Source organism: Budorcas taxicolor, chromosome 3 (genome assembly GCF_023091745.1).
Source record: "Budorcas taxicolor isolate Tak-1 chromosome 3, Takin1.1, whole genome shotgun sequence".
Classification (NCBI taxonomy): domain Eukaryota; kingdom Metazoa; phylum Chordata; class Mammalia; order Artiodactyla; family Bovidae; genus Budorcas; species Budorcas taxicolor.
The window spans coordinates 66,634,509-66,656,647 of record NC_068912.1 but is presented as its reverse complement, the minus strand read 5'-3'; the positions used below and the strand labels follow the sequence as shown (position 1 = coordinate 66,656,647).

Below are 22,139 nucleotides of genomic sequence, written 5' to 3'. Positions count from 1 at the left end.
CACTGAAAGAGTGAAATAATGTTATCTTTGTAGTATTTAGAACTATATTAGCTTCAGAGTAATTTTAGTCTTTTTGTAGGTTTTAAGCAACCAAATAAAACACTTTTTTTTTCACTCGTGACTGCATCTTTTCTAGATCAAATTTTCGCCAGTAGCTAAAAAGTTATTCATGGTAACTGCAGTGAGCGCTGTGTCTGTAATTTTTCTGGCCCATCACTTTAAAAGAAGACGTGGAAAAAAGAAAGGAAAAATATTACCATGGGAACCAGAGCACCTCATACTTGAATACACTAAAAGAGCAGCGTCAGACAAAGGTATGTAGAAGTAGCTGAATTACGTCTACAAAGGAAATTTTATCTGTACATCATTACTGGAGTGCAGTAATTTCAGTGTTTTAGTTTCCAAAATTTCCTTGCTTAATATATAGCGTAAAATTGGATTAAATATTTGCTGAGCATGGCCCTGTCCATCAGAACAAGACCCAGTTTGCCCCTCAGTCAGTCTCTCCGATCAGGAAGCTTCTATAAGCCTCTTATCCTTATCCATCAGAGGGCAGACAGAATGAAAACCACAATCACAGAATACTAACCAATCTGATCACATGGACCACAGCCTTGTCTAACTCAGTGAAACCATGAGCCATGCTGTGTAGGGCCACCCAAGACAGATGGGTCTTGGTGAAGAGTTCTGACAAAATGTGGTCCACTGGAGAAAGGAATGGCAAACCACTTCAGTATTCTTTCCTTGAGAATCCCATGAATAGTATGAAAAGGCAAAAAGATAGGACACTGAAAGATGAACTCCCCAGGTCAGTAAGTGCCCAATATGCTACTGGAGAAGAGTGGAGAAATAACTCCAGAAAGAATGAAGAGACAGAGCCAAAGCAAAAACAATACCCAGTAGTGGATGTGAGGAGAAGGCAATGGCAACCCATTCCAGTACTCTTGCCTGGAATATTGAAATATATTATAGTCAATATCTAATAATTCTACTTTCTAAAGTTCTTGGATCTAAGCCTGCTATCTCTTGTATGCTGAAGAGGTAGGCTGCAGTCCACGGGGTCGCGAAGAGTCGGACACGACTGAGCGACTTCAGTTTCACTTTTCACTTTCATGCATTGGAGAAGGAAATGGCAACCCACTCAAGTGTTCTTGCCTGGAGAATCCCAGGGATGGGGGAGCCTGGTGGGCTGCCGTCTACTGGGTTGCACAGAGTCATACAATTGAAGCGACTTAGCAGCAGCAGCAGTGCATGTGACTGTTGGTGGAAGTAAACTCTGATGCTGTAAAGAGCAATATTGCATAGGAACCTGTAATGTTAGGTCCATGAATCAGTGCAAATTGGAAGTGCTCAAACAGGAGACGGCAAGACTGAACATTGACATTTTAGGAATCAGTGAACTAAAATGGACTGGAATGGGTGAATTTAACTCAGATGACCGTTATATCTACTACTGTGGACAAGAATCCCTTAGAAGAAATGGAGTAGCATCATGGTCAACAAAAGAGTCTGAAATGCAGTACTTGGATGTAATCTCAAAAAGATAGAATGATCTCTGTTCGTTTCCAAGGAAAACCATTCAATATGACAGTAATCCAAGTCTATGCCCCAACCAGTAATGCTGAGGAGCTGAAGTTGAATGGTTCTATGAAGACCTACAAGACCTTCTAGAACTAACACCTCAAAAAGATGTCCTTTTCATTATAGGGGACTGGAATGCAAAAGTAGGAAGTCAAGAAACACCTGGACTAACAGGCAAATTTGGCCTTGGCGTACAGAATGAAGCAGGGCAAAGGCTAATAGAGTTTTGCCAAGAGAAAGTACTGGTCATAGCAAACACCCTCTTCCAACAACACAAGAGAAGACTCTACACATGGACATCACCAGATGGTCAACACCGAAATCAGATTGATTATATTCTTTGCAGCCAAAGATGAATAAGCTGTATACAGTCAGCAAAAATAAGACTGGGAGCTGACTGTGGCTCAGATCATGAACTCCTTATTGTCAAATTCAGACTTAAATTGAAGAAAGTGGGGAAAACCACTAGACATTCAAGGATGACCTAAATCAAATCCCTTACGATTCTACAGTGGAAGTGACAAATAGATTCAAGGGATTAGATCTGATAGACAGAGTGCCTGAAGAAATATGGATGGAGGTTCGTGACATTGTACAGGAGTCAGTGATCAAGACCATCCCCAAGAAAAAGAAGTGCAAAAAGGCAAAATGGCTGTCTGAAGAGGCCTTACGAATAGCTGGAAAAGAAGAGAAACTAAAGGCAAAGAAGAAAACGAAAGATACACCCATTTGAATGCAGAGTTCCAGAGAATAGCCAGGAGAGATAAGAAAGCCTTCCTCAGTGATCAGTGCAAAGAAATAGAGGAAAACAAAAGAATGGGAAAGACTAGAGATCTCCTTAAGAGAATTAGAGATACCAAGGAAACATCATGCAAAGACTGGCACAATAAATGACAGAAATGGTATGGACCTAACAGAAGCAAAAGATACTAGGAAGAGGTGGCAAGAATACACAGAAGAACTATACAAAAAAGACCTTCATGACCCAGATAACCACAGTGGTGTGATCACTCACCTAGAGCCAGACATCTTGGAATGCAAAGTCAAGTGGGCCGTAGGAAGCATCACTGTGAAAAAATGTAGTGGAGGTAATGGAATTCCAGTTGAGCTATTTCAGATCCTAAAAGATGATGCTGCATAAGTGATGCACTCAAGATGCCAGCAAATTCGGAAAACTCAGCAGTGGTCACAGGAAGGTCAGTTTCATTCCAATTCCAAAGAAAGGCAATGCCAAAGAATGTTCAAACTACTGCAAAATTGTACTCATCTCACAGACTAACAAAGTAATGCTCAAAATTCTCCAAGCCAGACTTCAACAGTACATGAACCGTGAACTTCCAGATGTTCAAGCTGGATTTAGAAAAGGCAGAGGAACCAGAGATCAAATTGCCTACATCTGTTGGATCATTGAAAAGGCAAGAGCATTCCAGAAAAACGTCTATTTCTGCTTTGTTGACTACGCCAAAGCCTTTGACTGTTTGGATCGCAACAAACTGTGGAAATTTCTGAAAGAGATGGGAATACCAGACCACCTGACCTGTCTCCTGAGAAATCTGTATGCCAGTCAAGAAGCAACAGTTAGAATTGGACATGAAACAACAGACTGGTTCCAAATCAGGAAGTAGTACGTCAAGGCTGTATACTGTCACCCTGCTTGTTTTAACTTATATGTAGAGTACATCATGTGAAATGCCAGGCTGGATGAAGCACAAACTGGAATAAAGATTGCTGGGAAAAGTATCAATAACCTCAGTTTTGCAGATTATACCACCCTTACGGCAGAAAGGGAAGAACTAAAGAGCCTCTTGATGAAACTGAAAGAGGAGAGTGAAAAAGTTGGCTTAAACTCAACATTCTCAAAACGAAGATCATGGCATCTGGTCCCATCACTTCATGGAAAATAGATGGGGAAACAGTGGAAACAGTGACAGACTTTATCTTTCTGGGCTCCAAAATCACTCCAGATGGTGAGTGCAGCCATGAAACTAAAAGACACTTGCTCCTTCGATGAAAAGCTATGACCAACCTAGATAGCATATTAAAAAACAGAGACTTTACTTTGCCAACAGTCTGTCTAGTCAAAGCTATGGTTTTTCCAATAGTCATGTATGGATGTGAGAGCTGGACTATGAAGAAAGCTGAGCACTACAGAATTGATGCTTTTGAACTGTGATGTTGGAGAAGACTCTTGAGAGTCCGTTGGACTGTAAGGAGATCTAACCAGTCCATCCTAAAGGAGATCAGTCCTGAATATTCACTGGAAGGACTGATGCTAAAGCTGAAACTCCAACACTTTGGCTACCTGATGCAAAGAACCAACGTATTGGAAAATACCTTGATGCTGGGAAAGATCGAAGGTTGGAGGAGAAGGGGATGACAGAGGATGAGATGGTTGGATGGCGTCACTGACTTGATGGACATGAGTTTGAGCAAGCTCTGGGAGTTGGTGATGGATCGGGAAGCCTGGCCTGCTGCAGTTCCTGGGGTTGTAAAGAGCTGGACGTGACTGAGCGACTGAACAGACTGAACTGAATATATAGCTCACACTTAATACAGTGACAGACTTTATCTTTTTGGGCTCATTTTAGACAGCTTAGATAATACAGATCAGTTCAGTTCAGTCGCTCAGTCATGTCCAACTCTTTGCGACCCCATGAATCGCAGCATGCCAGGCCTCCCTGTCCATCACCATCTTCTGGAGTTCACTTAGACTCACGTCCATTGAGTCCGTGATACAGATAAGCATCAATGAAAAATGAAAATCACTTGAAATTCTGCTACCCAGAAATAACTACTGATAATATTTTGGCATTTATATATAGTCATTTATATTTGCATTTAAATACATTGAGACATAAAATTTTTATTATATACAAATAAATGATTTATATATTTTAAGTGAAATTCATACCTTTGTAGTCTTTTAATATTTAATATTATGGGGGCTTCTCTGGTAGTCCAGTGGTTAAGAATCTGCCTGCCAATGCAGAGGACATAGGTTTGATCGCTGGTCTGGAAAGGTTCCACACGCTGTGGACCAACTAAGCTCAGCAACTTTTGACCGCATGTGCCCAGAAGTCCATGCTCTCCAAAAGAGAAGCCACCACAATGAGAAACCTGTGCACCACAACTAGAGAAAGCCCATGCGCAGAAATGAAGACCCAGAGCAGCCAAAAATCAATCAATAAATCTTAAAAAAATATATAACATTATGTAAGAATGTTTTTAAATGTCAATAGATATAGCTCTATGCTATCAATTTTTAATATATACTTAGTGTACAAATGTGCTTTACTTTTTTAACCAGTTCCCTGTTTTATTCTTTAGGTTATTTTTCTTGCTTTGAATATACTTATCTGATTATTTTCAAAGTTTATAAAGTTCTAGAAGTAGAGTTGCTGGCCTTTGAAAAAATCTGTATTTTCTTAAAGATCTGGTACATATTATCAAATTGTATCAATTGAAATAATTTCTTGAGCATGCTGGATTTATTCTTTAAATTTTAAATTATTTTTTATTTGTTTATCATATGCTCTTGTGATTTGTTGGTGTAGCAAATAATGAAAAGTTGTTTTGTGCCAAGTGTTGTTAACATATTACAACAATAATGATGCCTTTCAGGTTCAGTCCCTGTGTTGGGAAGAACCACTGGAGAAGGGAATGGCAACCCACTCCAGTATTCTTGCCTGAAATATCCCATGGATGGAGGAGCCTGGCAGGCCTCAGTTCATGAAGTTGCAAAGAGTCGGACATGACTGAGCGGCAAACACACACTTACTGAGGTTTTTATTAGATCTTAGGTGCAGTGTGAACATGCTGTATATTCACTGTGTTAAAATAACCTTTATAACAATCCTATGAATTAGGACTATAATCCTATTGAGATATGGAAAAGTTAAGTGACTTGCTCAAGTTCATATAACTAGTAAGTGTCAGGATTTGATTTGAGAAGTTTAAGTGCTGTATTAAGATAAACTAAGACACAGCATCTGCCCGAGATGAATGGGTAGATGGTTAGGGCAGACAGATGTATAAAAGACCAAGATAATGTGATATGGATAAAGTTTTGATATAATTCAGGAAATAATATAAGAAGTGCTTATATTTTGTTAAATTTATAATTTGAAGGTTCATAGTTGCCAGTATTTTTATACTGATTGTATAGTAGGCCATTCAGATACCACCTTAATTAATTAGATGCATGTTTTAATCTCCATTTCAGAAGCAGTGTTAAAAATGTTATTTAGAGATGTAGATTTTAATAATGGTATGATATATTTAATAATTTACACAATTAGGGGAACTGTATTTTAAAATGAGCCCTCTGCTGGTGCACGGTGATGACCCAGAGAGATGTTATGGGGAGGGAGGTGGGAGGGGGGTTCATGTTTGGGAACGCATGTACACCCGTGGTGGATTCATGTCAATGTATGGCAAAACCAATACAGTATTGTAAAGTAAAATAAAGTAAAAATTAAAATTAAAAAAAAAAAAAAGAAACCAAAAGGAAGGTGTATCTGCAATAAAAAATAAAAAAATAAGTAAATAAATAAAATGAGCCCTCTGAATGAATATATAAACTTTGAAATTTTATCTGAAATTTATCATAGGAGTTATTGATACTTTTAATATGTTTGTTTGGTAGGTTCAAGTTGTTCCAGTAGCAGACAGAATTTGACATTATCTTTAAGTTCTGCCAAAGACAAAGGATCTCAGTCTTGTAACTATGCTAATGGAGGACTCTTCAGTAAATACTCAGGTTCTGCACAGAGTTTAGCCTCTGTAAGTAAACATTTTATTAATTTTTTCTTTTAATTTTAATTATATATCTATCATTATATATTGGTTTAAATGTCATACAATTAGATAGCTTTTAGTGTGGAGAGAACCTTAAGAAATCTGGTTGATCTTGTTTTCTTCAGACAAATAAAATTACCTTTTTGTGAAATATTCAGCCAGCTTGGTTCCAGGTTTTTTTGAGTCAGGTAATGTGATCCTATGAGGTCCTGTGAGGATGGTGTTGGTATGGAAGAGTTGCTTCAAAGCTAGATATTTTACAAAAAGCTGGAAGATGCAGCCAAATGTGGTACTAGGTTACAAAAACTGCTTGGTGAACCTACTTATGTAACAGTATTTGGCTTGCTGAAGCAAAGTGTGGAGTCTTTCACCTCTTCCTTTACACCATTAACATAGTACTGATTGACAGGTGAAGAGTAAAGTTATATTTATTTAAATATCATATAGCTTAAAAGTTATTTTACAGAACAGGTAGGATATGCTCTTGCTACTAAACAATGTACGTGAAAAATGTGCTGCTAATCTTCTCAATTCCCCTCCTTAGAGATGAACACTGACAGTTTCTTATGTGTATTCCAGGGAGAATATGCCTCTAACATCATGTATATTCATTTAAAAAATAGTTTAAAGAATACTGTAATCTGTTCCTACCTTGCTTCTGTATTTTATTGGAACATATAGCTGCTCCTTTCTTAAATGCCTAAAAATATATCACATTTTAAAGGCTCTTCTGTTGTGCTGTGCCGTGTTGTACTTAGTCACTCAGTGATGTCTGACTCTTTGCGACCCCTTGGACAGTAGCCCACCAGGTTCCTCTGTCCGTGGGAGGAACATTTAGATCAAAGACATGCCCTTTCAATTCCTCTGGGAAACTGAGTAGGATAATGAAGTATATGCCCATTCTATAATCTGGACCTCCTCCGTGTCAGAGAGATACCTTTCTTTTAAATTTTCTCAACTGAAAATTGAAGCTGTTCTTGACTAGAGAAAAGGAGTTTTATGATAACAGTATAAATAATTAGTCTTTAGAATCACTTTGCCATCCATGCCTTAGCTGACCTACTTACTTACTCCGCTGTTAGGACTGTGAACCCAGATTTCTGCCTCTTAATGAGTGCCTGAGTGAAAGTCATGACATCAGGAGTAGAAAAGGAGGGGACAGGGTCCAGAAAACTTGAAAACTAGGTATGAGAGGTGTGGGAAGAGAAGTTCTAGGTGACTTCTTGTTACCTGGTTTGAGAAGTTATGGAGATAAAAGTAATTTTACTGAACTTGGGAGGAGTTTTTGTTTTGGGAAAAGGCAAAGCACTTTTTTCGTATTATCAGTTTGAGATGCCAGCAGAAGAGCCATGTGGAGTCACCAAATAGGCAGGTGGAAATGTGAGCTTAGATTTCTCAAAAGAGGGCAGAACTGAAGTTCAGGATTTGAGAGTCTTTGCAAAGAAGTGACAATGACTGGCTCAGCAGACCTTGCTAGAGAAGTAAAGATGATAGAGGCTTTTCGATTTTCATTATTACAGCAGAAAATCAGCATTGTAATAAGTTCTGAAAGGAGAGTAAGCTAGTTACCTCAAATCAAAGTAGGTGTGGATAAAATTTATAAGTAAATACTCAATGACAGTAAACTATAAAAATAGCTGCTTGATTTTTGATGGAAATAAATTCCCTGGTGGCTCAGTGGTAAAGACTCTGCCTACAGTGCAGGAGATGCAGAGATGTCTGTTTGATCCCTGAACTGGGAAGATCCCCTGGAGAGGGAAATGGCAACCCTCTCCAGTATCCTTGCCTGAAAAATCCCATGGACAGAGGAGCCTGGCAGGCTACAGTCTTTGGAGTCAGAAAAGAGTTGGATGCAACTGAGCGACTAAACAACAACAACTGGTTTATGTTGAAAATATTGTTCTACATGTATAATTTTGAGCAAACAAGCGTTCAGAGTACTTAGAGTCTTATGAATTCTAAGTTTGATTGAGTATAATGAGATTTATTTCTTTAGGTAGAAATCCCATGGGTTGTTTTACCAGGATTAGGATTTATGTAAATAATTGATAAAAGAACACAAAATACTGTTATAAAAGAGCTTTTGAAGTAACTTCTGTCCCTCCAATTTTAGGTCCAGAGTGTCAATTCTTGTCATAGCTGTGCTTGTGGCAATTCTAATTCCTGGGACAAAGCAGATGAAGATGATATTAAACTTGTTAATATTCCTGTGACGACTCCGGAGAACTTATATTTGATGGGTAGGAATAACATAATAATGGTTTAAGATACTGTACTCACATGTAATGTGAAAATGAAGAAGGATTAATTGTTCTAGGGGAAGCAACTGCAATTCTAAAATGTTCTCATATCTTTTGACCCCAGTCTACATTACATAACATGTTGTATTAGTTTTCTGAGGCTGCTATAGGAACTACCACAAACTTGGTGGCTTACAACGATAGAAATATACTCTTTTGGAGTTCTGGAGGCCTGAAGTCTGAGATCATTATCACGGGACTGAAATCAAGGTGTTGTTTGGGCCATGTGCCCTCTGGAGTCTTGGAGGAGAATTCAGTCGGTGCCTCTTGCAGCTTCTGGTGCCACTTTAGGCTTGTGGCCACATGACTCCAACCCTTGTCTTCCTCTCCATTGTGTGTTTTAGATCTCCCTCTGCCTCTCTGTTATGAGGATGGTTGTGATTGGATCTGGAGCCCATCAGATAATACAGGGTAATCTTCCCGTGTTAAGATTCTTAATCACAGCCACAAAGACTGTCTTATATGGTAACATTTGCAGGTTCCATGTACTGGGAACCGTCTTTGGGTGGTCATATTACACTCACCTAACCTCATCTGCTGACTTCTATCTAATGAATCAATCAAAATGCACTGAAAGGAGCCTTTTATCTAGCTATCATTTGTATTCTTCCTATATCTAGGAAGGATTTTACATAGAAAGGGGCCACTGTTTACAGCTAGAACATAAGAATGTCTAGAAAGTTTCACTGGAGCCCAGAAAGAGTACCAGAGTCCTTAATACTGAGTCAGACGCAAATACTTTTTCAAATCCTTGCCTATGTTCCTCTGTACTCTACTTCAGGCTATATTCCTTTTAAGGGAAATGCATACTAACTGAAAAATAAAACCAAAAAGCCTGTGGTCCTAACCAGTGAGCAGTAAGAGGGTGATGAGTTGGCAGAAGGACTGTGTGCCTTCCTCGCACTTTAGAATCAATCGTTAAAGATGCTGTCCATCTGCTGTGGTACACTGGGTACCCCTGCCCTTGGCGAAGGATGTAAGAGTAGTTCTTCTGCTACCTTTTCCGAAGTTTCCAAGAATTAAGCTCACTGTGCTTCTAGATTTAACTATGCCTAGTAAACCTACTTTGGTCACTTCATAGGAATATTGAGAGAGTTGAAGAGAAACAGAGCAAAGCTAGAGAAGGTGTAGGGAGTCTCAGTGTCATAGAATTAGGATTGGTAGGAAATACTGTTTCAATTCTGTTACAAAATTGCTGACATGTTCTGCAGTGAGGCGAGACACAGTACTTCCTGAGAGGCACCTTTTTCCTTTGGGCACTCTGGCATTAAATAATTCATCCTTATTTTCTAAAATAATCGGAGGGGCAGAGAGGGGATGGAATGAGAAAAGGATGAAGGAATGAGAATAACATAGCTTAGAAAAAGGAAGTCTTTTAAGTGTATAACTTTTTTTAGAAGGAAGATCCAGTCAATATTCTTTGCTACAGAAAATGAAACAAAGGAAAAACCTACATTTCATTCATAGAACATTTTATTTGTTTAGAGTAGTAGATTCTCTAGATAACCGAAGAAATGATTTTTGAGGACAGGTGTTCTGTTAACTCCTGGAGAAGGGAATGGCAACCCACTCCAGTATTCTTGCCTGGAGAACCCTTATGGACAGAGGAACCAGAGCTGCAGTCCATGAGGTCGAAAGAGTCAGACACAACTGAGTGATTAACACACATTCTCTTAACTACCATATCTTAAAAACATCTTGAGAATGACTTGGCCAGATTCTTAAGCGGCTTTTAAAGATCGTTTACTTACGTCTAGAGAAATTGAGCTTTTGAAATATTTTGGTTTTGTTTGAAGCACATAATTATTTTGGTAAGCTTTTTTCTTTTTTTGAAAAAATTTGAAGAAAAAGAGGCATATAATCACTTATTTTTTCCACAAAAGCTTTCTCTAAGCAGGGATATGAAATTCCTACTTGGACTGTAACCTTTTATGAATTCTTCTTGTTTATTTTTAACTCTGGTCCAGCACTTTATCCATCCAAATCAGCAAGTTGGTGTCATAGTGGATTAGACACCTTTTGGTGGAAAAAAGATAGAAAAGACATTATTCTAGACTTATGTGCTATTATTTTTCTTCTTAGCTTTGCTTTCTTCTTCTGAAAGCCTCTTATAAACCTCGTAGTTTCTTCTCAAGTAGTTTTTCTATTTGCCTATCAGTTTTTAATTTAGAGGGATATTTTGAAAGATAGTTCTGTGACTATAAAAATTAGGTATTATTGTTGGGACTTTTGATGAATCCATGATATTGTTATGGAAAAATTCCAATCACTGTATGCATTTGACTTACTAGTTTTTAAAAAGGAAAAACACATCAGTCATTTCTCCCTTATTGTTGGTTGACTGGAACTGTAGACCTGGAATATATTAGGATATTAAGATTCTACTAAGAAGGACTTCTGGTGGTCTGGTGGTTAAGACTCTACACTCCACCTCAGGGGGTGTGAGTTATCCCTGGTCAGGGAATTAAGATCCCATAAGCTGCGTGGCATGGCCAAAAAAAATTAATAAAATTGTTCTGTTCTTAATTTTTAGGTATGGAATTGTTTGAAGAGGCATTGCGTCGATGGGAACAAGCTCTAACTTTTCGAAATAGACAGGCTGAAGATGAAGCCTGTGGTTCCATTAAATTGGGTGCAGGAGATGCCATTGCAGAAGAGAGTGTAGATGTAAGAGAGACTTATTTGGGAGTGGTCTTCATAATATTGGAACATTTTAACCATTTTTAATGTTGATTCAGTGTCCTTGATTTCTGCGGCATTTAATAGAACTTTTTATTTTTTTTTCCTTTGGGATTTGTGTAGGGATATTTCTCACTGGGCTCTTCCTGTTCAGTTAGCTGTTACATCTCAAATTTGCAATTCATCATTTCATGATTTTCCAAGAATATATAGAATTAAGCAGATATGATTTCTGAAGGAATTTTTTAACCTCTGCTTTGTGCTTTGGGTTGAATTAAGTGCCATTATATTCATATAGTCATGTAGAGCTAGGCTGTTATTTATTGATCATCGTCTGGGCTAATGATTTTCAAAGTTGAGCGTGCGTCACAAGCCTCTGAAGGGCTTATTAAGAAACAGACTTGGGGGCCCCACCTCCAGAGTTTCTAATTCACTTCTAATTTGTATTTCTAACAAGTTTCCAGGTAATACTGATGCTCCTGATTAGGGACCTTACATTGAGAAACCCTGATCTAGTCCAACTCAATTATACAGAGTACGAAATAGAGATGATTCTATGTGAGGCACAGCCAGAACCCAGGCCCCCTGACTTCTATCACAGTATTCTCACCACCCAACCAATAGGTTTTTAAATAACATTCTTCACTTTTCTTTCATTTGAAAGTGGAAAATGTGTAGAATTTTAACATTAACATCTAATACTTGCTGTGTGTATGTGTTCTCTCCTTGTAGGATATTATTAGTACTGAATTTATCCATAAACTTGAATCTCTGTTGCAAAGAGCATATCGTCTTCAAGAGGAGTTTGAAGCTACCTTGGGGGCATCTGATCCTAATTCCCTTGTTAATGATACTGGTAAGGTGGTTATTTTATGTGGTTTTTATGGAATGTGTCATTTTATTCTTTTATATTCTTGAAATCATTCGCTAAAGTGTATTAATATGGTTACTACTTTTTAGAAGATAGCCAAGAGATAAACAGTTCTATCATATTTATTGGTTTTTCTCTTTTCAGTTTAACTTTGCAAGTGAACTTACTGATACAAATTCAAGTACTTACCATAGATAGGATTGTAACATTATTTTAAAATTACATTCCAGGTGAAAGAATCCCAGTTAAAGTGTTGGAGGGTAGAAAAAAAATAATATATGAGAGAGAGACATGCTACCTCAGAAATGGCCATGTAGCTCATGACTTACATTTAAAGTATTTTAAGTAATTCTATTTCTTGTCCCTGTTTTAGTTGCAGGCTACATTTTGATGTAAGTAGTCAATACGTATATCATCATATACCGTTACATTTGTTTCCTACTTTAAAGAGAAAAGAACTTTGAATAGACTTCTTAAGTGAGGTCTTCTAAGGAGGAATGATTAAAACTGCTTCTGGGAGTAGTCATTAGGATTCTGGGCTTTCACTGTGATGGCCCAGGTTTAATCCCGGTCAAGGAACTGAAGGCTGCCCAGTGCAGCTGAAAAAAAAAAAAGAGAGAGAGACAGAGTGAGAAAAAAAAAATTGCTTCCTTGACTTACTGTCTTAAAAATTTTTTCATTAGACTTGAGTGTTTTTTGATAGTTTCTCTACTCTTGGCATAGGTATAAGATTTTTGACATATACAGATTATTGGCCAGAAAAAAAAAAAGATAATATTTATGTCAACAAATAGAATTTGTCAAAGCTTTCTATATATATATAGAGGTATATATTTATACAGTTTCTTTTGTAACTTATTAGAATGGTATTTGTGACAATAAGTTGGAAAAAGAACAAAGAGAAGGATTTTTAAAAGAAGACAGATGTAAAAGTGGGAATGGAACAACTAGAAAAGATAGCAAAGTGGATAAGCAGCAAAGAAAGCCACAGAGAAAAAGAAGTAGGAAAAATTTATAAATATGAGGAAGGGGGCCTGAGACTATTCATGTTTTATTTTGGGAAAGTTGTATTTGCCCTCACTATTCTAATCTTCTGCCTGCAGTTTCTGTCTGACTCCATGATAAGGATCAGGTAGATGTGTTGTTGTATACTTATTAGTCTCCTAATATATGTCTCAGATTTTGTTCTGTTTGGCATGCCCAGAGTTTCTTTTTTCTACTGATCATAGCAGTTGGTGGAATCCATCTCTCATTTCTTCAGGTTATCAGTTATAAAAGGTTTTTGGGGTACTGCTCAGAGGGTCTGTGTTGGGCTTACATTCTGTCTGGCCAAGAAGACCTCTAGGCAGATGGTTTGATTTCTGAGGCTTCAAGTTGTTTCTGAGGAATTGTTGTTAATTTGGAACTCTATAAATGGGTAGGATTTCTAGAGTGGGACCCATAGTCCACCCATCCATTCGGTTAGCTTAGGTTTGTAGTAAGTTCCTGACCCCACCCATGTCTTAACTTGAGCTGTCAGTGACTATTTGGCTGGCTGGCTTTGCCTTTTCTCTGCAGCCTAACAGTGCCTTGGCCTCTTATTGCCCTGGAGACTCCAGTTGACATGATGCTGTTATATTTTGTTCCTTCTTGGGAATTATTTGAATATTTTGTTATTGCAAGTTTCCGTTTTGGAACTTCTGGACTGAAAGAGCTGAATCTATGGCCAGAACTCCAGTAAGGGAGTACTTCTGTTATATCTGTTATTTGCTATTAATCAGGATTGCTCAGAAGTCATTTAACTATCCTCATCCCCTAAATCCAAATTCATTTTTTGCATTTGATATATATTAATGATAGGCAACTTATTAATAGTCATAAATGAAGAGAGATTAACAAATGCCTTCAGAGGCTCAGGGGTGAACTTTAACCAAGTATTGAGCTGACTTCAGTGAGTACTTTATCATTTTGGAATTCGCTTTGTCTTATTTGATAAAAATTAATTTTTTTTTCTTGCTAAGAATTTGATTGGTTTTCAAGGTTGGACGATTTTTTTTTAGCAGCAGTCATCTAATTCATCTCCTTTCCCCTGAACTTAATATCTAACAATTACCATTGTTTGCATGTCATGTTTTAGGGTCTTTGCTATGGCCCATGGTTCCTTTTCTGGGTCAGGCACAATTCTGAGTAAAAACCATCTCACTTAGTCCTCACAACAGCTTTTATGAGATAATTAGTTATCATCCTCATTTTTCAGATGGGGAGAGAGATACACAGGTATTAAGTCACTTCCGCAGAGTTACACAGTGATAAAGTGGCAGAGCTTAAACTTGGACCCAGACAGCTGACTCTAGAGTCCAAAAGCCACCATGCTGTATTGCCTCCCCACTTACAGGACAGGTGTGTTCTTTGGATTGGAAGACTGACTGTGAACTCTTTGTGGCATAGTTCTCTGTAAGAAATGTTGTTTTGAAGCTTGTAGTCTGGCATCTCCACAGCTGCCGAAGTAAGGAGCCTTATTTTTGGTAGTGGTATCATTTATTTTGTGTGGATCTTCCTTTCCTAGAAATTGATTTCTTCCTCCGTGTCTACCTGGGGATCTGCATTAACTCATGTGTCTTTCCTCCTCTCTTAGGCTCTCAAGGCAGTCTAGAGAGATTTCACTCATTTTATAGAAAGAAGTTGTCAAGGTTTAATCCAGGAACTAATGGAGTGATCTACTCAATTTAACTGAGGGAATAGGGGGAGAGGGCCCAACTGTGCCAACTGAATTTAGCGTATTGCTTTAATAAGTTACTCTAATGGATTACCTTTTGGCCCTTATCTGTATAATGACTAAAAATGTAGATTGTAGAGTCAGACTGATGGAGTCCAAATTCTAGATTCACTATTTATTATTTATGTTATTATATAACTTGTCTAAGCTTCAGCTTCTTCATCTGAAAAATGGGTATATCTTACTTAACAAAATAATTATGAAAATTAAATTATAGAGCAAATATACAGACCAGGGAACAGGGTAGCAATATTTATTGGCTTGGAGTTTGGAACTTCTCTAACACACCAAGGAAGATGATTTTTGCCTCTAGGATAATTGGGCTATGGTTTTTTAGGATCTGCTTGAGTCTCCATTGGCTAATTTCAAGGTATTCTCTAAAATTTCTGATCTGATGATACCTTTTCCATGTTTTCCAGTGATGCTGTTATTTTCTTCCTGTCTTTTGTTGGTTTGTTTGTTTGCACCATGTGGCCTGATTGAATCCATACCCTTGGCAGTTCAAGTGGGGAGTTCCAACCACTGGACTGCCAGGTCTCCCGCATTGCAGGCAGACGCTTTAACCTCTGAGCCACCAGGGAAGCCCATCGAAAGGAGAAGTAGATCCTTATGCTCTGGCATACTGAACAAGAAATTCTGAACATTAGAATTAGAGAGCCTAAGGACTATATTAGTTTGGGGGGTTTTTTGCTTTGCTTTATTTATTAATTTTTGGCTGCTCTGGGTCTCTGGTGCTGCACATGGGCTTCTCTGATTGCCATGAGTGGGGACTACTTTCTAGTTGTGCACGGGCTTCTCATTGTGGTGGCTTCCCTTGTGGAACACGGGCTCTAGGCGCGGGCTCCATAGTTACGGCTCACAGGGGTTGGTTGCCCTGTGGCTGTGGAATCTTCCCAGACAGGGATGGAACCCATGTTTCCCTGTACTGGCAGGCAAATTCTTAACCCCTGGACTACCAGGGAAGTCCCTACATTAACTAACATTGCTAATGTTGAGCTAATGGTAAGCTGAAACTTAAGTTCTTTGTTGTTATTGTTAGCTATGTTATTTTTAAGTCACTTCTTCCCTCATTTGTTCCTGTGTAGTTGTTTCTTTGGACGCAAGCTTTTAGATGTTATGTTTATTTTTCCTATTCAGTACTAAATTGTCCTATTAAGATAGATTTAGATTTTACATCCCTCTCAGCTTTCTATCACTTTCTCCTTTGTTCAGTTTGGTCTTCTTGGTCATCAAGGCTCTCATTGAAACTATTAACAAAGCATGTTTAAAGCAAAACTTGTTTCCCTTTATTTACAACTTTTGACACAAAATGAATGGATTTTCCATGCCAGGAAATTCTCCAGTTCTCTGTGGACACCAGTTGGGGTGTCCTGCAATTCCCTTCAGTCAAACACTTAAATACCCAGTGTTAGTGCAGACTCCACAGGTTAAGGGCTTATCTCACAAGAGTGCCCCCCGCTCATATGCCAGTTGCAAAGCCAAACCTCTCATGCTTCTGACCAGTGTTTTTACTGTAAATCACAGGTTCCCACCAATCCCTCCTTAGGCTTGATAGTTTACTATTGATAGGATGGCTTACAGAATTTTGAGAAATACTACTTTCTATTACTTATTTATTATGAAAGATATAATTAAGCAACAGTCAAGTGGAAGACATGCATAGGGCAAGGTATGGGAAATGGGTGTAGAACTTTCATACACTCTCCAGACACAGCACTCTCCTTGCACCTTGATATGTTCACCAACCTGGAGCTCTCTAAACTCTATTGTGTTCTTATGGAGGTTCCATTATGTAGGCTTAGTTGATTAAGTCATCAGCTATTGGCAATTAACTTAATTCTCGGCCTTTCTCCCTTTAGGGGTCAGGGTTGGAGTTGAAAGTTCCAATTTTCTTTCTTTTTAATTTATTATTATTATTTTTGGCTGTGCTGGGTCTTCATTGCTACACAGGCTTCTCTCTAGTTTTGGTGAATGGGGGCTACTCTAGCTGTGATGTGTAGACTTCTCATTGGGATGGCTTTTCTTATGGACTGTGAGCTCTAACATACACAGGCTTTGGTAGTTGCGGCTCCCAGGCTCAAGAACACAGGTTTAGTAGTTGTGACGCACAGGCTTAGTTGCTCCGCAGCATATGAGATCTTCCCAGATCAGGGGCCGAACCCATGTCTCCTGCATTGGCAGGCCTATTCTTTACCACTGAGCTACCAGGGAAGCCCCAGAAGTTCTAGATTTCTAATCACAGGATTTGTTCCCTTGGTAAACATCCCCCATCCTCCAGGAGTCACGTCATAAGCATAATCTTTGGTTATAGTTGAAAGGGACTTATGCATAGCACTGCTCTCACCCCATCACTCAGGAAATTCCAAGAGTTTTAGAAGTTTTACTGTCTCATTTTTTTCATGTTGATCATAAAGAGATCTTCAGTTCAGTTCAGTCGCTCAGTCGTGTCCGACTCTTTGCAACCCCATGAATCGCAGCACGCCAGGCCTCCCTGTCCATCACCAACTCCCAGAGTTCACCCAGCCTCATGTCCATCAAGTCAGTGATGCCATCCAGCCATCTCATCCTGTGTCGTCCCCTTTTCCTCCTGCCCCCAATCCCTCCCAGCATCAGGGTCCCCTCCAATGAGTCAACTCTTCGCATGAGGTGGCCAAAGTACTGGAGTTTCAGCTTTAGCATCAGCCCTTCCAAAGAACACCCAGGACTGACCTCCTTTAGAATAGACTGGTTGGATCTCCTTGTAGTCCATGGGACTCTCAAGAGTCTTCTCCAACACCACAGTTCAGTTCTTTGGTGCTCAGCTTTCTTCACAGTCCATCTCTCCCATCCATACATGACTACTGGAAAAACCATAGCCTTGACTAGACGAACCTTTGTTGGCAAAGTAATGTCTCTGCTTTTGAATATGCTATCTAGGTTGGTCATAACGTTTCTTCCAAGGAGTAAGCATCTTGTAATTTCATGGCTGCAGTCACCATCTGCAGTGATTTTGGGGCCCCAAAAAATAAAGTCTGACACTGTTTCCACTGTTTCCCCATCTAATGCCCATGAAGTGATGGGACCAGATGCCGTGATCTTCATTTTCTGAATGTTGAGCTTTAAGCCAACTTTTTCACTCTCCTCTTTCACTTTCATCAAGAGGCTTTTTAGTTCCTCTTCACTTTCTGCCATAAGGGTGGTGTCATCTGCATATCTGAGGTGATTGGTATTTCTCCTGCCAATTTTGATTCCAGCTTGTGCTTCTTCCAGCCCAGCGTTTCTCATGATGTACTCTGCATAGAAGTTAAATAAGCAGGGTGACAATATACAGCCTTGGCGTACTCCTTTTCCTATTTGGAACCAGTCTGTTGTTCCATGTCCAGTTCTAACTGTTGCTTCCCGACCTGCATACAGGTTTCTCAAGAGGCAGGTCAGGTGGTCTGGTAGTCCCATCTCTTTCACAATTTTCCACAGTTTCTTGTGATCCACACAGTCAAAGGCTTTGGCATAGTCAATAAAGCAGAAATAGATGTTTTTCTGGGACTCTCTTGCTTTTTCGATGATCCAACGGATGTTGGCAATTTGATCTCTGGTTCCTCTGCCTTTTCTAAAACCAGCTTGAACATCTGGAAGAAGAGATCTTAGGGTACTTTAATATATATCACGGCAAAATATATGTATCTACAAAATATATTTATCTACTTAACTAGTAATTTATAAGAAAATTAAATTTTTTTTGAAAAAGAGGCAGATAACAATTCACGGTTTGGGGCAATATTGTCAATGCTGAGATTTTTTGCAGATAGGTATTTGCCATCAAGTAGTCATGGCTGATTTTATACTCATTTGCAAATAAATAAATAAATCATTTTAGTTTTCAAAGGCACATATGTCAGATTTTATTGATACAAGAGCCTTAGGAAAATTTCCTTCACTAATTTGAGAATTCAGAATATACACAGGGACTCTACTCAATTTCACATTCTCTTGTACTGCTTATAGTAAGTAGTTTTCCATGTTAACATTGTGCACAAGTTTAGAGGACACTTTAAATCCTCCCCAGCATGATCCTTTTAGTATGTTTAAAACTGTCTTAGCATTTTTCTTTTTAGACAGTAGTGTGTTTGTTGAGAGTAAATTGTATCTTCCCATTTTAGCAGATCCAAAAAACTTTTGTCAGTATTTTGAGTTAGTTTAGGTAAGTGAAGGGCTTTCCTGATGGCTCAGCAGTAAAAAATCGACCTGCAATGCAAGAGACTCAGGTTCCATCCTTGGGTTGGGAAGACCCCCTGGAGGAGGCAATGGCCACCCCCTCCAGTATTCTTCCCTGGCAAATCCCGTGGACAGAGGATCTTGGCAGTCCATGGGGTCAGAAAGCATCATATACACCTGAGTGACTGAGCACACACAAGTAAGTGAAGCTAATAAATCTAAGATTTAAATTTTAGAGTTTAAAAAAATGTATAGTATGATTCTAACACTGGATTGTAATAGTTGCAAGACTATATATTTACTAAAATTCATTGAATTGTACACTTAAAATGGGGAAGTTTTGTGGTTTGTAAATTACACTTCAATAAAACTATTTAAAATACAGTATGATTCTGTTAACTAATTTTAAGTGATTTTTTTGGTGTGAATTTGAAACAATACAAATAGCACTTCATACTACAAATTTTAAATAGTACAAATGTCAAGCAATTTATGAATCTCTTAGTTTCAAAGCTGATGGACCTAGTGAATTACAAACCATGTTTACTCTAGGTGGTACCACTTCAGCTGGTAACAGTAATAGAGCATCATATGTCAATATCTAGAGAACCATACTGTTGTTTACATGCATGAGAACTGCTACAAATGGTTTTGATGATTATTGTGCTGTTATTTTTACTTTTATTCTTAAGTTTTTATATTCTGTAATATTGTCATTCCAAGTGGGCATTACATGTGGTAAAGAAGCTCAAATAACTGCTGACGATCTTGCTGTTAATTTAGTACAGAGCATCCTGGAAGTATTGGAACCAGTGCTAAGAAAATAAAAGAGCAGAATTGAATGAGGAGCCCTTTTATTTAAAAAAATGAAAAACTTCTGGGAACTTGGCTTTAAAATCTCAGTCTAGGGCACCCCTAAGCCAAGCTATCATCTGTATTAAAATAGAAAATTATTTTTGGTGTTTGGGAAGGAAGTGATAGTGATACAAAAAACTTTACTACAAGTACTTTGTGTTTTTAAAGCATTCTTAACAACTTAACATTCTTGAGTGTATGTGCTGCCCACTTTGGCAGCCCACTCCAGTACTCTTGCCTGGAAAATTCCATGGACTGAGGAGCCTGGTAGGCTACAGTCCATGGGGTCGCAAAGATTCGGACATTCACTTTCACTTTTTCATTATTTTCACACTAAAATTGGAACAATACAGAGAAGATTAGCATGACCCCTGCGCAAGGATGACACACAAATTTGTGAACGTTCTGTATTTTTAATAGTCAAATTAATGAAAAGAAAACAATAGTAGCTAATAAACTAGTAAAAACTATGTGCTTAGTCGCTCAGTTGTATGTGACTCTTTGTGGCCTCATGACCTGTAGCCCACTAGCCTCCTGTGTCCATGGAATTTTCCAGGCAAGAATACAGAATGGGTTGCCATTTCCGACTCCAGGGGATCTTCCCGACCCAGGGATTGAACCCACGTCTCTTGGATCTTCTGCACTGGTAGGCAGATTCTTTACCAGTGTACCACCTAGGAAGCAATAAAAGCGATAAAAGCACCCCCCCCCCCCAAAAAATACAACCTGAAACAAACTACATTTCTCAGATTCCTTCGGAATCTGAGTTTGGGTTTCACAAATGAGATAGATTCTTATCAGATTTGGAAAGCAAGAAGAGGCAGTGACCATCTTTCTACAAATTCTGTTTCTGATGATTGAGAATATTGTGGTTTTCCTGATAAGTATGCTATTTTATAGTAGAAAAAACTGGAGGAAATAAACCTTCACAGATTAAAAAAAATAGACCTTATTATAGTCACTTATTATGCTTTGAAACTATGCCTGGGAAAAGACACACAGCACAATAGTTGTAAGGTACATTAGTGTCTGTTTACATTTATTCTTATAGGAATGTAGCTTTGAATTAGGTAGTGTTTGAATTATGTTTTAAGGCATGAATTCCTTGTATAAAATGTAACTACCTAAAAAAAAAAATGTAACTACCTGGTATTCTGTAATTCATCTTTTGTCCTATTCTGGACGGATATTTCCTTAACTGTTATGAATTAGTGAATCATTATTGGATATACTTCTGTATTTGCTCCTGGCCTAAGCAGTCATTGTTTGTTCTATTCTTCTGATTATTAAATAAAATGAAGATTTTAGTTCTCTAATTTAAAAAAAGTTTTCCTTCTTCACTTAGGAGAGACGGTTTAACGTTAAACGAAAGGTGTTGAAATCACTAGAGGGCAGCACATTTTATCTGAGAGTGGCACACCTATGACTCACAAATGCCATTCTGGGTTGTTCATAGCACTGGGAGTTAAATTTGGGTCACCACTCTTTCTGGCATGTTCCGTATACACCTGCTGCTGTAACTCATAGTGAGACAGAGCCAGGAGGTTATGCACAGAGACTTGAAAGAACATTAGTGTACGTTTCCATTTGAGTGTGAGTTCTTCTAGCTCACAGCACGTAGTTAACATTTATTTGCAGTTTCTCTTTTTCAGATAATCGTTAAATTATAATTGTTAAACTATAATTTTATTGTAATTTTTGAAGGCATACCCAAAAAACTCCAGTATGTTTTCAGTTGTAGACAGTATAGCTTGGTAGTTTAGGACATGGGCTTTGGAGTTAAACAAACATGGATTCAAATCCTGGTTCCACTACTCTTACTAGCTGTGAAACCTAAGTAGGCCTTGACCTCTCTTAGATTCATCTCCTTCATCTGTAAGCTGGAGGACTACATTAGGATCAGCTTCATAGAACTGTGAAGTTTAAGTGAGATAACATGCATGTTGTGTTCTAGCACTAGTACATGGTAAACACTTGTTGTGCATTCATACATATTCTCACATTTTTATGAGGCCTGTTCTAAGATTGTTTAAAAAATGCATGGTTCATCCCCATAGAGTCCACCTAATGGATCTCCCACTCATATCAATCTGTTCTCTCAAGTGGCAAA

The 22,139-nt window shown here is 38.3% G+C and overlaps 1 protein-coding gene and 1 non-coding gene across 2 annotated transcripts in view; both read left to right on the top strand.

Moving 5' to 3' along the window:
- Positions 1–22,139, top strand: part of MIGA1 (mitoguardin 1) — a 72,990-nt gene that overhangs the window by 13,449 nt on the left and 37,402 nt on the right. Inside the window, exons 3-7 of the mRNA XM_052636978.1 lie at positions 137–314; positions 6,227–6,363; positions 8,492–8,618; positions 11,212–11,345; positions 12,090–12,213. Of these exons, the coding sequence (XP_052492938.1) occupies positions 137–314; positions 6,227–6,363; positions 8,492–8,618; positions 11,212–11,345; positions 12,090–12,213 (700 nt within the window). The remainder of the gene's footprint in view (positions 1–136; positions 315–6,226; positions 6,364–8,491; positions 8,619–11,211; positions 11,346–12,089; positions 12,214–22,139) is intronic.
- Positions 20,343–20,444, top strand: LOC128045835 (U6 spliceosomal RNA). Its single transcript, XR_008199170.1, has one exon. It is a non-coding gene; the product is annotated as a U6 spliceosomal RNA (small nuclear RNA).